At 44.2% G+C, this 17,586-nt stretch overlaps 2 protein-coding genes across 6 annotated transcripts in view; one reads left to right on the forward strand and one right to left on the reverse strand.

The window, feature by feature from the left end:
• The window catches only part of ASTN2 (astrotactin 2), an 852,746-nt gene that overhangs the window by 205,681 nt on the left and 629,479 nt on the right, over positions 1-17,586 (reverse strand). The window lies entirely within an intron of this gene.
• Positions 3,243-14,852, forward strand: TRIM32 (tripartite motif containing 32). 3 transcript variants are annotated; one of them, XM_012768787.2, is made up of 2 exons: positions 3,243-3,313; positions 11,745-14,852. In XM_012768787.2, exon 2 carries the CDS (start codon positions 11,826-11,828, stop codon positions 13,785-13,787), a length of 1,962 nt encoding a protein of 653 aa, XP_012624241.1. In that variant the 5' UTR covers positions 3,243-3,313; positions 11,745-11,825; the 3' UTR covers positions 13,788-14,852. The 3 variants fall into 3 exon arrangements, with proteins under 3 accessions (XP_012624241.1, XP_012624244.1, XP_075865100.1); XM_012768790.2 differs by having other exon boundaries at positions 11,748-14,852; XM_076008985.1 differs by lacking the exon at positions 3,243-3,313 and adding an exon at positions 11,452-11,528.

A 17,586-nucleotide genomic window follows, 5' to 3' on the forward strand; every position in this document is an offset into this window, starting at 1 on the left:
ACTCAGACATATTTGTTAAGATGTATTAGAGTTTTAATTCCTTACATTTTCTCCCCTATATTCTGTAAGCAAGACATTCCTCTTCCCCCTCAGAATTCAGTTGCTACTGAGGAAAGAAGAGGAGACCATTTTGTGGAGCAGTAGTAACAATAATAACAATAACAACAACAATAACTATAATAACTAACTATCAATAATAACTAACAATCATTGAGCACTTATTCTTTACCAGGTAGTGCTCTAAACATTTTAGCTCTATTACATCATCTAATTTTCACATTTCTATGTGGTAGATAGAGGAGAGGAGGAAAGTGAAATATAGAGAGGCCTAAGTAAGTTGTCCAACGTTATAAAACTTGTCAGTTGCAAAAAGTTATCAAGCATTTTCCAACAAGTTATCAAGCATTTCTTCAAATCATCTTCTCATCTATTCAAAATAAACTTCCAGCAGGGTGGAGTTGGTTTTGTCTGATTCTAAAGCCCTCACTCTTTCTAGACAGTGGTGTACTCAATAAACAAACTTATTAATAGCACATGCCATATAATGAACATTACTATGTTTGGCTATGTGTTTTATATCCAATATCTCATTCTGCTCCTAACAGTCCTATGAGTTAGCTATTATTATCCCTATTTTATGATAAGGAGAATAAAAGATAACTAGAGCTCTTCTTTATAAATGAAGAAAACAACATTTAGCTCAGAGAGTGGTATTATCACTTGAATTGTGACCTTCCCCAACTACAACAACAACAACAAAAAATGTTGAAAGTCTAACCTCTAATATGTCAGAATATGAATTTATTTGAAAATATGGTGATTGTAGCTGTAATCAGGTAAAATGATGTCATACTGGATTAGGACAGGATCTTAATCCAGTATGACTAGTGTCCTATAAGAAGGCACAGACAAGAATGCCATGGAAAGGCAGAGATTGGAGTTATGCTATCAGAACCCAAGGAATGCCCAGGGCCACCAGAAACTGGAAAAGGGAAGAAATGATCTTTTCCTAGAGGCTTTGCAAAGAGCATGGCCCTGCTGACACCTTGCTTCCAGTCTTCTAGGTTCCAGAATTGTGAGAGAATAAAGTTCTCTTGTTTTAAGCCACCTAGCCAGTGATACTTTGTTACTGCAGCCCTAGAAAACTTATACAGGGAGTTTAAATGTTAAACAAAAAACTATTATATTAAAATGCTGAATAAAACGTATTCAAAGTACTCCATAAAGAATATTTTAAAAATGTTTCTGTGGTCGTGTACGGTGGCTCACACCTATAATCCCAGCACTTTGGGAGGCTGAGTTGGGAGGATCATTTGAGGCCAGGAATTTGAGACCTGCCTGAGCAACATAGTGAGAACCCATCTCTACAAAAAATAAAAAGTTAGCCTGGTGTGGTGGCACACGCCTGTAGTCCTACCTACTCCAGAAGCTAAGGCAAGAGGATCTCCTGAGCCTAGTAGTTTGCAGCTGTAGTGAGCTACGATTGCTCTACTGCATTCCAGCCTGGGCAGCAGAGCAAGGACCATGTCTTGAATTAATTAATTACATTTAATTTAATAAAACAAAATGTCTCTGTGTAAGAGGAATGCTAATATTGTGCCCTTGTATGCAAAGCTATGGGATAAAAATGAATGCATTTCCCCAGAGTGCTTGATTTACTCTGAGATTTTGTGGCAAGGTAATTAATTTAACCGGTAAGAAATTTAAACATTAAAAAAAGACAGTCAAACAAACATTGATATTATTTAAAGAGAAAAGAGAGATTTTCTTTTTTCCAAAAGCATACTTGAGTTACAACCTCAGACCTTCAAGAGTACCCTTAACTCTCCTCTGTTATTGGAGAAACATCTATATATGTACTGACACATATATATATACACACACATATAGCATATATATATGTATAATATAAAACTATGAGCAGTTCTGTGTTCAGTGAGACTTTGGGCTGGCAGCTGTGATTCTCAACAAACAGGGTGCTAAGTCTCCCCACCTGGTCTGAGAAGGGAGTATAAGTCGGAAACCATTTGACATCAATTCTCTCATATTCCCCACCTGCTAATTCCAATTTTTAAACAACGGTTACCATTATTTAAGTGTAAACCATTCACAATCTTGGTTAATATTCATAGCAAATCTAATCCTCTTCATTTAGAAATAAAGAAACGGGGAAAGAGAATAAACTAGGTTGAGAGGGTGGGTTCTCAGATAGAATTGGGTTCAATCTGGGCACCTGACATTTGTGAACAGGTGATCTTGCTATTTAACCACCTAGGCATCAGCTGCCTTATCTCATAGGGTCCTTATGAGGATTAAGTAAGCTTTGCACACGAAGTGCTTAGCTGGAGCCAGACTCCACGTGCTCAGAGAGGTGAGTTTTGTTATTGGTTTTGTGTGTTGTTTTATTATTGTGCAGGGTCATACAGCTAAGTGGAATGTTAAATGCAAGCCAACCTTACTTCAAAGTCTTTTGTGGTTTGTGCTCCTAAGCCATACCATATGGTCACCTTCAGAAGCAGGTAATTGACCCCAAACTACCACAGAGACCGAGGTTATGGCCAGCCAATGTGACACATCACCCCCGACCACCCCACCCCCAACCCCCCAAAGCTGGACTTGCATTTGGGCTCCTGGGTAGCTTCAGTGTGCGGGGCCAGGGGGCTGCAGAGTGTGCTCCCTCCTCTACCTTTGCTGTGGGCCCCCCAGCTGAGTGGGCAAAACATTCCTCCACAAGAGCGATTTGTTCAGGCCCGAGGCGCCGCCCTTCGAAGGCAGTCCCCGTTCTGTGCTTGTTCCACAATGGAAGTCTTATTCTTCCCTCGGCCCATTGCTCGGACGGGAAAGCTGAGGCTCAGAGAGGCCTTTGTGCAAGCAAGGTGCCAAGGCTTCCAGGAGGAGCACCGCCCCCTGAGGTCACGTTTCAGGGAAGGGGTTAGGACGCGGACGCCGGAGCCAGACACGAGTTCTGGTCTAGCTCCTGACTCCCTGAGTGAACTCAGGCCGCTCTCGCCCGGGGGCCTCCGTTTCCCCGTCTATACAGCGGTGACGGTGACGAGCCGGGCAGACAAGCCGGACAACGTGTCGCTCACGTTCCCAGCTCCCCGCTGAGCGCTCTCCCTCCCTGGGCCGCAGGGCCCGCGGCGCTCGGTCCGCTAGACTACAAGCCCCAGCATGCCCGGGGGCGGGGCGTAGTGACGGACGGCCGGCTCCGCGAATCGGCGCCCGGCGAGGGGGCCACGCGGCGGCGCGTGCGCAGAGGGCGGCGGGCGGGCGGGTTGGCAGCGTTGGACGCGTCCGAGCCGCGGGCGGTCAGGTAGGGGGCGGGAAGGAGGGCTGGGGACCGGGGACGGCGGCCGGAGCCGCGGGCGGTGGCGGAGCGGCGGGGCGGGAGGCCGCGCCCGCATTGGCAGGGTCTGGGCGCCGGATCCGAGGGGCAGGACCGGGTGGGGGTGGGCCCGTGAGGGCGGGCTCGGGAGGGATTCGACGGGGCTGAGCAGACTCAGCTGGGGGAGGGGAGCGAGGGGCTCGGAGAAGATCTGCGGTTGCAGCATCTCCGTCTCGGGAGGTCTGAGGTAATGTGGGGGCCCCGAGGACGGACGGGGTGCAGCATCTGGGAGATGGGAGGGAGCCTGAAGGCCCTGGAGGGGTCTGGGTGCAAGATTTCAGAAATAGGCAGGAACTGGGAGGCCCTGGCGAGATCTGAGAGAATCTGGGGGCGCTAGGCATCTGGCTGGGGACAAGATCTGAGATCAGACGGAGCAAGATCTAGGGCGATCCTGATTGCTAACGAGAAAGGATTTTCCCCAGTGGGAGCAGGGTACGACTGAGGGGTAGGGGTGAGTTCGTGGGGGAATCGGTGGGAAGCAGTATCTTGTTAGCAGCAAGAAGGGACCTGGCTAAGGTTTGAAAGCAGCACGTCACATGGGGTGGCTAAAAGAGGAAGGAGTAGGGTTTGAGGGTGACACAGTGGCTGATGGAATGAAGGAGATGGGGGGGGGCTCATATTGAGGGAGAGCAGAAATCTGAGATGTGGGACTGGGGCGTTGAACTGGAAGGCAGGGCTGATTGCTGCAGAAATTTGGAAACAGGGATCAAGGGATCTATGTCAGAGGGGTTTGGGGCACATGAACAAAGAATTGGTGAGGATTGCAATAGAGAGCGCAAGAGATTGGAATTCTGTATTGTAAGAGGGTTGGGGACAGGGTTTGGAGAGGATTGAATGGTGAGGTGGAGATGTCCTAACTGAGCTAACTGTATTCTGAGTGGATTTGTGAGTTGATGTCTTGGGCTGCTAAAGAAATTTTTCTGAAGTCTCTGCATGGGAAGCAGAGGGAGTTCTGGGGAGTCAAGAACCTCAAAGTAATGTATGAAAAAAAATACATATGTGTGTGTGTGTGTGTGTAGTTTAGCAGAGTTTAGGGGTCCAGGAACAAATTGATACATCTTCCAAGATCCTGAAGGAGTGTGATGATCCCTGTGAGGGGCAGAATCTTCCTCACTTACGAAACCAAAGATCTCTTATCATGAGGCAGGCATGGTACTGCCACTAACTCTACTCTGCCCACCCACTGCCCACCTCCTGCTGAAAGTGCTTTGGGAAAGAAGAGAATGAGCATAGGGAGGATGAAGCAGAAACTATTCATGGTCATCTGCATAAGCCCCTTTTTCTTGTATCCCCCCAGCTGTGACAGCAGATAGTATGAGACCTCCAGAGGAATGAGAGGAACGTTATCTCAAGTCAGAATTAATTTTATAGGTCCATTACAGCTTGAAAAGAGGCAATGGCTCTGTGAATGAGGGGTTTGGGCTGGGAGGGAGACAAAAAAAACAAACTGGGGGGAGCGCTTATGTATTGTGCATTTAGTCCTGTTCCAGCCTCTAAAGCAGTAGTTCTTAAAGAGGGGGCCCCTGGCAATGTCTGGAGACATTTTTGGTTGTCACAGTTGGGGTGAGGGGTACTACTGGCCTCTAGTGGGTAGACACGAAGGATGCTGTTAAGCATCTTTCAATGCATTTTGAATAGCCCCCACAACAAAGAATTATCCGGCCTAAAATGTTAGAGGTGCCAAAGTTGAGATACCTTGCCCTAGAGTCAGATGTCCTGGGTTCAAATACTGGCTCTGTCTCTTCCTGACTTTGTGGGCTTGAATAAGTTACTTAACCAAGTGCCTTGGCTCTTCATCTGTAAAATGGGGTTATAATAATAGAACCGACATCATAGGATTATTGTGAGGATTTAGTGAAGTAAACCAGGGTGCCTAGTGTCGGGCACATAGTAAGTGCTCAAAATTTAGTAATTTTTAGTTTTATATGTACTTTTGTGTTCAGTTTTCATAACAGCCCTTCTAAGTAGGGTCTACTATATCTGGTTTTACACATGAGGAAACTAAGGCCTAGGAAGTAATTTATCTAAGGTTCCATAGCTAGGAATGGCAGAGTTAAGCTCATACTCAGATCTCTGTAACTTTATATTCCCTCCTTGCTTCTTTCTTCCTTGCTGGGGCCTGTTTAGTCTTATTTATTCAGCCCATTCCCCTCTAATGAAGAGGAGGATTGTCCAGTGAGTATCTCTATCAGATTGAACTATAGAGAAGTGTAGTGGGGTAAATCTCTGATTAGGTCAAGAAGGAGCCCTGGACTTAGTGCTTGGTTTGCTCAGACCAGGACCAGTGGGTAGTTAAAGGGAAGAGCTTGAGTGAGGTTAGCAGGCAGGTTGAGGTGCAGGGGACCATGGGGTGAAATATGGAGGCCATTGGCTTGAACAAAACACCTCACAGCAGGGACTGAGGCAGAAAGCAGTCATGCTCTGAAGGATATTAACTACTGTTCTGCATGATTTCTTTTGGGTTTCTTTTCCCTGGGACAGAATAGTAGAATTGGCTCTATCGGCTCCAAGACTATAGCATTGCTGAAGCCAGTTCAGAAACAAAGCTGGATTATATCTGAGGGCACACAGACTTAGCTGGGATATCTGTGCACATCCCTAAAAAAATGTGATGGAAATTGAGTCAGCCTGGGAATCAGAGGCTTGAAGTCCAAACTCCTTACTATGTTGCAAATTTATTATGTGACTTTGGACAAGCACTTGTCCTGTCAGCCTCAATTTATTAAAAATGCAATTAACTACTATTTATTGAGTGCTTATTAGTTGCATATTTCAGTCATGCCTGCCAACCATCTAGGTATTATAATCTGTTTTACAGATAAGAAAAACAGTAAATTAAATGACTTATCCAAGGCTACGCAGCAAGTGGCAAAGCAGGGATGCAAACCCAGTTCTGTCTGACTCCTATGATATATTATGCTAGTTTTATTGGAAGGCCTTTTCCAACACTTAAGAGCCTCTATGCCTATATCTGGAGAGTGGTTGGAAGCCAGAATTTTATAAAGCCCTTGAAGTAGCTCATTGTCCATGCACACTGATATGCTTTGCTGCCTTTGTGACACTCCCTCCATTATGTCTTCCTGATAGAGCAATCAAATTTAAAAATTACTCCTAGGTGGTCTTTTACCAACCTCTCAGCCAGATTCTGCCTTGAGGTAGGGAACTATAACATCTTTTAAGTCAATGTTGTTTTATGGGTAGGGTTTGTCACTGGGATTTGAATCCCCTGTTCAGCTACTTCCTAGCTTTGAGACTTCGGACAGGTTACTTTCTCTGAGCACTGGTTTCCTTAAAGAGGAATAAAACATACTTCACGTGGTTATTATGAAAATAAGACATACTGCATAAAAGTGCCTGAATAAATAGTAGCTGCTTTATGAGAGGAAGGCAATGCTGGAAGGGAATTGAGTGTTACTTTGCCAGATATTGATGATCCTAAGTGGGCTCTCCATGTCCCCCAAAATTTTCATCCCCTTTTGTCCCTTTCCCAGGATCTCTTTCCTGATCCTTTAATCAAAATCTCATAATTAAATGAACATATGTTATGTGCAGAGAAAGGGACAGAAAGAGAGTTGAGTGGGTTGAGATGAGTTGGAGGTCTCCTGAGAAAGGCTGTTGATTTTTCTGTTGGCGTGTGTTCTTTGAGTCATCAGATTGGCAGCATAGGTATTACCCACATATTTATGGAAGATGCAAGGGACTCTTTCTAGGTCCTACAGTTTTAGAGGAAGACAGACAACAGGCAAGCATTTTTTCCAGCAAACCCTATTATTGATTTAACCTGCCCTTGACATAGTTTAGCCAGTGTTTCCTTTGTAACAAACATACTTCCTTCTAGGTTGTTTTATGTGTTCCAAACTGGCACAACTTTGGGAACATGCCTGTGTTTCCCTATAAGCCACTACTTGTAGAGTTTACTTTAGCTGTCTGCATACACCTTAAATGCCCTGAGTAATCTAAACCTTATCAGAATCTTCTCCCATACACAGGATTGGGTGAATGTCAGGTAGTGGCATCCCTCACTTCCTAAAAATCAGTTCTGCTAGCGAATGGCCTTTGGTGGCATGGAGATAGTTATGTACTTGATTTGCATTCTGTTAAAATGTATAAGGAAGAAATACAGTTTAGAAAGCTGACATGAAAGGAAATGTGATAAACCGTGCAAAAAAACCAAAACCAAAAACCAGTCAAACCAGGGGAATATGTCAGTAGTAGGATGGACCTTTAAGTCTTGTGAAAGGAAATGTAGTGTTTTACATGTTAGAAAACATGTAAAAACTAGAAAGTTTTTAGGTAAAAGCTCTATTCATGCATGTTTTGCTCAAAATTGTATCTCCAGTGCCTTTCACAGAATCGACTCATAGCAGATGCTAAGTAAAGATTTGTTTCATGAATTGCCTTTTTCATTTTGTTTTGTTCATTTTTTTTTTCCTACTGCTTTGGTTACTTCTTTCACAGACTGGGTGAAACCCAGTGGTGCCAGAATAGGGCAGGTCATGCGAAGATAAAAATTATATAATTTTTCTGAGTCATAGGGCAGCCAGAGCAGACACAGCTTAAGGGGTGGATTCTCATCTGGAGCTGAGGAGATGTGCTAGTCTCATTATGGGATGTGCAGTATTAATCATTTGATCAAAGGGGCGAGGGAAGGGGCAAGCTGAAGTGAGATGAGGTGGGAGGGCAAGAATTGATGGTATGAAGTGCATAGCAGGAAACATGTTCAAAAGATCACAGACAGAGCCACAATCATAAATAGCATGTTGGAGACTCATTCTTGTTGGTCTCAGATTTTATAGCTGGCAGAAAACGGGAGGTTAAAGACTTGGGATCATGATATGATTTCTTTTACCTGTGTAATATTTCAGAGAAACTGAGGTCAACTTGATCTTCCATCTGAGTCATTCTCAATATTAGCAATAATGACTAACTGTGCCCTTCTGGAGGCTGTATCTGCCTCTCTCTTAGCTCCATTTCAGGCTAGGATCCTTCAGAAGGCAGTGCTTTCAAGTCATGGAAATGGGAAAAGTGGTTCTGGCTTTTGCCAAGTCTGAGGCTATCTGTGCGTCTGATGCTTTAGTGATGAGAACTCATGTTTTCCTGGAAAAACATGGCAACTTCAGGGCAGGGACTTCCTGATATCCTCAGAGAGCCTGCCTGGTGAAGCTGCAGTCAGCTGAGATAATTTGGGATATGGATGTTGGCATAGTAAATTCATTTTATTCAAGCTCTGATGGCTTAGACACAGAGGCAGGAAGCTTTTTAATTGAAGATGGTGATATGATATTACAGAAAACTGGGGAAAGAATTTGCTGGTATTTTTACAAGTTGGCAGACTTGTTTAATTAGTTGATCTGCAGCGCCAGCTCTGGGAGGAGCACAGATGTCCTTGTACATTGTAAGGTAACTAACATGCCATGGACCCAGACACCAAATGTTGCCCTCAGTCTGTTGTCCCAGATGACAGAAGAGAGAACTGAAGCTATTGGTTTAGAATTGAGAAAGGTTGCATGGATGATTGAGGTTTCTGTCAGTGTTTCTATATGATTTGCCCCTAAGAATTCAGCATTCACAGTTTCGTATTAATATATCCACGAGACCTTATAGGCTCACGATATGCAGTAATTTGTTATTTTGTTGAGACATGGATTTGAGTCATAATGGATTGCAAGGCTGGTGTGTGGGAGTCGGCCACTCAGCTAAGAAACCCATCTAACCCACTCTATAGCAGCAGGATCTCATAACTATGTTATTGTTCCTCTTTCTTATGGAGAAAATTTATATGCTATAAGGCAACATTTCCTAGAGCATGGTCTAGAGGTCACTTGTTAATAATTGTTATATAAAAGTAAAAAAATAGCTTGAAGTAATGTTGGGTTAAACAGAGAAAAAATATCTATACTGCATGGTTCAACCATGTTTGGGCTGCATGACCTTGAGCCAGTTTTTCTGAGCTTTAGTTTCTTCATCTATAAAATAGGATAATAAAAATATTACCTACTTCATAGTGCCATCATGAGGATTAAATGAGATTAAGCATAAGAAACATCTGTCATGGTATCTAGCACATAGTAGGCACTAGGTGCACAATTTCCCTTGCAGTAAAAAGGAAGTGGGATTTCAGGGAGGTAGGATTGAGTTCATACAGATTGTGCATGTCTGGCTGTTGAGTATTTGTCAGATTGCATTTCAAAGCTAAATACTGTGGAAATTTGTTGTGGTACATCTGTACATTGACTCCCCTTCTTCTGTATGTCTGGAGGAAGAGTTGATGTCCTGCGCAAAGTTTTCTGAGCTTGCTGCATTGTCCTTAAAACCAAGCTAACTTGCTCTCCACTTCCTCCTCCTCCTTGATGGTTGACCATCTGTAGATCACAAGACTGCACAGGTGCAGCTGTAGGGTTTGTATTTAAGAAAGGCCGAATTTATCCAAGTGCCTCACCTTGCAAGACCTATTCATTCTAATTTTAGGTATAAACTGACAATGACATAAAACCGCAGAGCACTGAGATCTCCCTGGGTCTATTTCATGAGCATATGGCTATCAAGAAGGGTGGGGGTGTTCATAATATGTACTGGATGAAGCAGAAGGTACTCAAAGCCAGAAATAAACTGTCTTTATAAGGCACTACTATTTTTTAAGTCATCTGGGCTTGAGCCTTTGGCTTTCTTAGCTCTTCGCAACTATCCCACATAATCCGCTCAGCTTTCAAATTTTACTGATATACCTCTGGACTGTTGCTCAGTTGCATCATCTTTCCATTTCTATCACCTGCTCCCTAGTTCAGACTCCCCATTGCCTCTCTCAGGCTATTTTGCTGGAGCTTCCAAACTAGTTTCTCTGATTTGTTTCCCCAGTCCATTCCAGCTTCGATCTATTAGTTCCTTTCTCCAAAACATTCATTGCTGCACTATGCCCTTGAAAATGAAGCACAGAAGTTTCCTTTTGGCTCTCAAGATCTTTTATAATCATTCTCCAATTTATTTTTCCAAACCTGTTACTGTGTTCTCCTTATATTCTCCCGCATTTTTAATATAAGGATACGAACAAAGAGAACTAAAATTCATTTAAGACTTTTTTGGTGCAAAAATATATGTATTATCTCATGTGATTCTTACAGTAAGCCTGCAAATACGGTATTATTTCCATTTTACAGATGAGGAAAGTAAAACACAAAGAAGCTAAGTGTCTTCTGTTTTCTTTCCAAAACTTTGTGTCCTTTCCCTTGCTTCCTAACCTTTGCTAAGGCTATTCCTTTGCCTGGTACTCCTTTCCTCTGTCTCCACATATCTATGCATTTTTTCAGGCTAGTATCAAATGGCCCTCTGAAAATTGTTTTCTTTTAAATTAGAATGACTCCATCTCAACCTCTATCAAACTTAGTTTATGTTTCATTTATGATACTACTTTCTGCCTTGATTACTATTTACATACACATCTTGTCTCCTTTCCTAAAGTTTGAGAATCTGAAAGGCAGGATCTGTATCCTGAAAACCTCCTAGTGTCTAGTATAGTATATGATACCTAGACTTAGATGGGTGGATAGGTGAGTAGGTAGGAGGTTAGCTGAATGGAAAATACGTGTTTTCTGATCTAACGTTTTACAGATCACCTAAAGCTAATCATTATAATTCCCTGTTTCTCTAGATGATTGCTAGGCCCCCAAACATGACAGTATAAACTCTGTGGCATCATAAGAAGTCTCCAGGCTTTTGTTCACACAATTTTCTTTGCTTAAAATACCTTTATCCCTCATCGCCTCATTTCTTTCAAGACATATCTAAGGAGTAACACTGCTTCTTGGAAGCCTTCCCCAATTCCTCTAGGTAGAATCCCGCACGATGCAGAACATCATGTGGATCTCCATGTTACACTTTTTCCTTTTACTGTAGGTAATTTTTCTGTGCGTTTTCCCGAGTGTAAATTATGAGTTGGAAACTTCACAAAATATGAAAATAATAATTAGCATTTATTACAAGTAGACTACTTGCTAGGTGCTGTTCTGAGTACATCTTATTTATCCTGTTATTTAACCCTTACAATAACCACGTAAGATAGACACCATTATTATTTCTATTTTACAGATGAGTGATGAGCAAACAGCTTTAGGAAGTTTGAGTTACTTCCTTAAGGTCATGCAACTAAGTAAGTGTCTAAAACACCAGAACCTGAATTACCCTCTATGCAGTGCTTTGTCTGTTTCATTTCCCTGTTGTCACCATCACCTGACACATAGTAACCTCAGTAAAATAGTTGTCAAATAAATGCATGACTGAGTGATCATAGCTATTCTCCAAATGTTTTTTAAGTGAATTGACTTATATAGGCTGTGGAAAATGAATGATTTTTTTTTCTCTTTAGCAGGAATTTGACCTTCTGGGGCATGAATACTGAGCTGTTCGGTTCTGGGCCGTGCTAATAGGACCCTTCAAAGGAAGAGCAATGGCTGCAGCAGCAGCTTCTCACCTGAACCTAGATGCCCTGCGGGAAGTGCTGGAATGCCCCATCTGCATGGAGTCCTTCACAGAAGAGCAGCTGCGGCCCAAGCTCCTGCACTGCGGCCATACCATCTGCCGCCAGTGCCTGGAGAAGCTGTTGGCCAGCAGCATCAATGGTGTCCGCTGTCCCTTCTGTAGCAAGATCACTCGCATAACCAGCCTGACGCAGCTGACAGACAACCTGACAGTGCTGAAGATCATTGACACAGCCGGGCTCAGCGAGGCCGTGGGGCTGCTCATGTGCCGGTCCTGCGGGCGACGCCTGCCCCGGCAGTTCTGCCGGAGCTGCGGCTTGGTGCTGTGTGAGCCTTGCCGGGAGGCGGACCACCAGCCTCCTGGCCACTGTACACTCCCTGTGAAAGAGGCAGCTGAGGAGCGGCGCCGGGACTTTGGAGAGAAGTTGACCCGTCTGCGGGAGCTCATAGGGGAGCTGCAGCGGCGGAAGGTAGCCTTGGAAGGTGTCTCCAAGGACCTCCAGGCAAGGTATAAAGCAGTTCTGCAGGAGTATGGGCAGGAGGAGCGCAGGATCCAGGACGAGCTGGCCCGCTCTAGGAAGTTCTTCACGGGCTCTTTGGCCGAGGCTGAGAAGTGCAATAGCCAAGTGATAGAGGAGCAGAGTTACCTGCTTAACATTGCAGAGGTGCAGGCTGTGTCTCGCTGTGACTACTTCCTGGCCAAGATCAAGCAGGCCGACGTGGCGCTGCTGGAGGAGACAGCCGATGAGGAGGAGCCAGAGCTCACTGCCAGCTTGCCCCGGGAGCTCACCCTGCAGGATGTGGAGCTCCTTAAGGTAGGTCACGTCGGCCCCCTCCAAATTGGGCAGGCTGTTAAGAAGCCCCGAACAGTTAACATGGAAGATTCCTGGGCCATGGAGGCTGCAGCCTCCGCTGCCTCGACCTCTGTAACATTTAGAGAGATGGACATGAGCCCCGAGGAAGTGGTTGCCAGCCCTAGGGCCTCGCCCGCTAAACAGCGAGGCCCCGAGGCAGTCTCTAGTATCCAGCAGTGCCTCTTTCTCAAGAAGATGGGGGCCAAAGGCAGCACTCCAGGCATGTTCAATCTTCCGGTCAGTCTCTACGTCACCAGCCAAGGCGAGGTGCTGGTTGCTGACCGTGGCAACTACCGCATACAAGTCTTCACCCGCAAAGGCTTTTTGAAGGAGATCCGCCGCAGCCCCAGCGGCATTGACAGCTTTGTGCTGAGCTTCCTTGGGGCTGATTTGCCCAATCTCACTCCTCTCTCAGTGGCCATGAACTGCCATGGGCTGATTGGTGTGACTGACAGCTACGATAACTCCCTCAAGGTATATACCCTGGATGGACACTGCGTGGCCTGTCACAGGAGCCAGCTGAGCAAACCATGGGGCATCACAGCCCTGCCATCTGGCCAGTTTGTAGTAACTGATGTGGAAGGTGGAAAGCTTTGGTGTTTCACTGTTGACCGAGGAGCAGGGGTGGTCAAATACAGCTGCCTCTGCAGTGCCGTGCGGCCCAAGTTTGTCACCTGTGATGCTGAGGGCACCGTCTACTTCACCCAGGGCTTGGGCCTCAATCTGGAGAATCGGCAGAATGAGCACCACCTGGAGGGTGGCTTCTCCATTGGCTCTGTGGGCCCTGATGGGCAGCTGGGTCGCCAGATTAGCCACTTCTTCTCTGAGAATGAGGATTTCCGGTGCATTGCTGGCATGTGTGTGGATGCTCGTGGTGATCTCATCGTGGCTGATAGTAGCCGCAAGGAAATTCTCCATTTTCCTAAGGGCGGGGGCTACAGTGTCCTTATTCGAGAGGGGCTCACCTGTCCGGTGGGCATTGCCCTTACTCCTAAGGGTCAGCTACTGGTCTTGGACTGCTGGGATCATTGCATCAAGATCTACACCTACCATCTGAGAAGATATTCCACCCCTTAGGGGAGGAGAAATGCCGGTTTCTTCTGCTCCCCAGCCATTTTCCCTTCCCTTAGTCCTTGGTGGTTGATGGTACTATAGAGTAGACTTGGCCTATGTCCTAATTCCAGCTGGGTAGTCCTAGAATTTTAGAAACTCAGTCTTTTAGTGATTTTTATATGTTATTCCTCCCACCCTACCTCCCATCTAAATTTAGAGCTTTAACAGATGCACTGCCCAAATAGGACATATGATAGTGTTAGCTGAAGTTTGACTAGACATTAGGCACTTCCCAGGCTTCAGTAGAGAGAGCCAGTTTAGCCTGTTGCCCTGTATTTGAAATTTGTCCCTTTATTAAATCCTTGTTGATTTCTCCCTTTTGGCTTTGATGTCCTTGGTCCATTGTTTCCTTCCTATTATAATGTGCTTCATTTGTGATACTTTCTCTTCTACTCTGGTTGCATTCAGTGTGCATGCTCCTGTAGGATCTGCTCTACCCTTCAGTGGCGTTTCCGACATCACGTTCCTGTAGCATGATGTCTCAGGTCTGATCAACTTGACCAGTGTGAAAGCTCATTCCTCTAGTGCCACCAAGGGGAATATACAGTCCCTTTAGGGTGCAGTACCTCTCGGCTAGAGGATCTGTGCCATCTTGGATTGGTCTCTCATTGCAGGTGTTACAGAGAATGTATTGGCCCTAGTTGGTTGGTGTCGAAGACTTCAACCTGGAAATTGTTTGCATTTTAAAGAAGCATTTATGGATTGGCATTATGCCAAAGCATAGGAAGATGGGAATAAGCAAACAAAAATGCTAATACAGCCAGCAAACTGGATAGATTCTAGGGCTCATCATTTTTCACACTACCTCTCTTCACTGGCCTGTGCTAAGAGTTGTCTGAGGAATTGTACAACATAGGCCAGGGCCAACAAAGAGGGGAGATGGACACGTCTCATTTTCATTATTAAAATAGACGACAAAACTGTTGGGTCGTTATTCTGTATTTTCCTCAAGTGAGTGCATACTGTTTGGTTTTGGGATTTATTTCCACTCCTCTATCAAGCATTAAATAATTGATAACTGTTTCTTCATCACTGGTGTTCATGTCTTTTAATTAAATATGGGATTTGGGGGATGAGGAGAAGGATAATAACGCACCACATTTTACTTCCTGATCTGACAACTGCATTCATTGAGAGCACATGTATCGGTCCAGGTGAAAATTCAGCCAAAAGCACCATTATGTAAAGACAGTCCAGATCCTACTCTCACACACATGTGTATAGAATCATCCCCCAGGGTTGAGAGTCACCAACACCCTGTTCTAAACTGAGTCTCTGCCATTTGTTTTATCTTTATAATTATAGTTCAACAAGGAAGATAGTCCTTTTAAGAAGATCAGAGGTGGGGGAGAGAATCTGTGACAAGGTTCCTCAGGCTTTGGCGTTTACTAAGTAACAGCTTACTCTTCTGGTGTAGGGGTGGTGGCAAGCCAAAGAGCTATTCCCTAGCTTTCATGGAAACACAATTTGCTAAGCTGAGCCACTCAAAATTGTTTTTATAGTAGCAGTGTTGTTTTGGGGGGCTTCTGTTGTGATAGCTGCCACAGGATAGATAAAGAGGTAATTAAAGTGATGTTGAACTTGTTTGTCTTGTGCTTTTCACCTGGAGAAAGTACCACGTTCTGATTATGAAATTGCATCCGAGTTTCAAAGATTATGTAATTGAGAGGAAATCGATCCAATTAAAAGTGCATCACAAATGACTCCACTCGTTATTAGAGTCACTTTGTGGTGGCACCTGGCAGCAGGAGATCTGTCTTTGCTGTCAGTGGGGGACTTGCTGAGGCAATAACAGCAGCCCATGGCTTTGGCACGTGGTTTGAAGCAGAGAAATGAATATGATATTGTGGGCTGGCTTGGGGTAAACAAGGCTGGGAGTCCTCCACCTGCCCATGCTTTTGGAAGGACGTGATTGGCATTCAGCATTACGATCCATCCCCAGCTCATGCCTTGGCCCGCAAGCGGGCATCTGACTGCTCAGAATGGAAGTGTGGTCTGAATGTTTTGGTTTCTTTTTTCCCTTTAATGTGAAGATTTTAAGTTGTGCTTAGTAAGTCAATTTTTAATTATCTGCTATGTTGACTAAATTGCAGACGGCCCCAAGAAACTAATTTGTTCAATTACAGCAGTTTTTGTTTTGTTTTTTAAAGTACCCTTATCCAAATAAAGTCTTATTATTCAAGTCTGTTATGTAAAATAGATCAAAGAGCAGTTGCTGTGGTTGAAGCAGGTTTGTGTAGGCTATTTTCTCCCCTCTCCTCCCCTCCTGCACTGCCATTGCAAACTTGTGAATCTACAGAATACTTTTGGAGAACCAGTAACTACAGCACTGCTCATCTTCCAGGTCCATCTTATTAGCAATGGGCTCTTGGTCAAGTCTCTTAACTCTTCTTCACGAAAATGATAAAAATGATCCCTGCCTCCAGGAAAGGTGTGTCAAAACAGATATGAAAATATTTGGTTTCGTTCCTGGAATACTCAATAAATGATAGCTGTTACTAACATCTTTTATTGAGTTTCTCAAAAGAGTGCCTGGTGGTGTGAGGTGAGCCAACCACCCCAAACAATATCTCCCTTTTTGCCTACCTTCTTGCTTTATAGGTTTCTATTTGCAACCAAAAGCTTTCTGAGGCATTTCTTCCCCCTAGCCACAAGTCTCCAAGTCTCTCTGTTTACCTGTTCTTTCTACTCTCTCTCTACCTATTTGATGTTTCTACTGTCATATAAATCACTGTGTTGCAATTATTTCTCCTTACATCTGAGCTTTACTGGGGGCTAACTAATCTCCAACTACTAGCATATGACATGGTGCCTAGTATAGTATATAATTGTCTCCGTTATTTACCTGATGTAATGGGATGGCAATAATCTGAGTCTTCCTTCAGCCTCCTTATGTTAGATAAAAAGGGATTATATTCAGACAAGCTGTTTTATAAGGTCTATAAAAAAACTAATGGCAAACAATTGACATACAGGTTGGCTAAGCTCCTCCCTTTATCATTCTGAGTAATTATATAGAATTTAAGGTTTTGGAGCAGTGATTCATACGGTATTTATTGAGTACCTAGTGTGGGGCAGGCACTCTGCCAGGTGTGTAGAAAAGAAAAACTTGTAATAAATGACAGTGATATGTCTATTTCCTCTTAAATTATTCCACAGTCTTTCTTGACTGAAATATTTGAAATCTAGTGTTCTAGCAACCTGAACTTCCTCAATGGCCAGGTATGGGCAGTGTCTGAGTTATTGTGAAAATAATCCTGGTGTACACTCCAGTCTGAGCTAGTCTGCAGAGGGGCAGGCACTCCATTATTCTAATCAGTAGGAAAAACTTGGCTTGAGTTTTACAGTGTTCCTCTGGGTAAGGCAAGCAATGCTTAAGTAGTTGTACTTTTAATCTAGTACTAATTAATGGCCTCTTAAAAGTGAAGTGTTACCCTTCTCCCTAGGAGGGAAATGGAAGGCAGAACCTAATATGAGACTCAGGTCTCTACTCTGCACCTGACTGGGATGCTGATTTGCACTCAGGATGTGCACCCCTCCCCTCAAGGCATCTCAAAACAAATTACAGATATGAAACAACAGATGCCTGCACAAATTTTACAAGCAGGGCAGTGGTGAAGCAGAAGGCTGTTTAGCAAAATACACTTAGACTCCAGACCTATGGCTTTAACTTGTCAATATCATTAATATTCATGGGACCCTGTATAAGTCTGAAGTTAGTGAGGCAGCTCCTGGACTGGCAGCATATTCTAATGGGAATATC

The sequence above is a fragment of the Microcebus murinus genome, chromosome 12, assembly GCF_040939455.1.
Source record: "Microcebus murinus isolate Inina chromosome 12, M.murinus_Inina_mat1.0, whole genome shotgun sequence".
Lineage (NCBI taxonomy): Eukaryota > Metazoa > Chordata > Mammalia > Primates > Cheirogaleidae > Microcebus > Microcebus murinus.

Bases quoted from the DNA above. Each gene is read 5' to 3' on its own strand.
- TRIM32 (XM_012768787.2), top strand. From the start codon at position 11,826: ATGGCTGCAGCAGCAGCTTCTCACCTGAACCTAGATGCCCTGCGGGAA.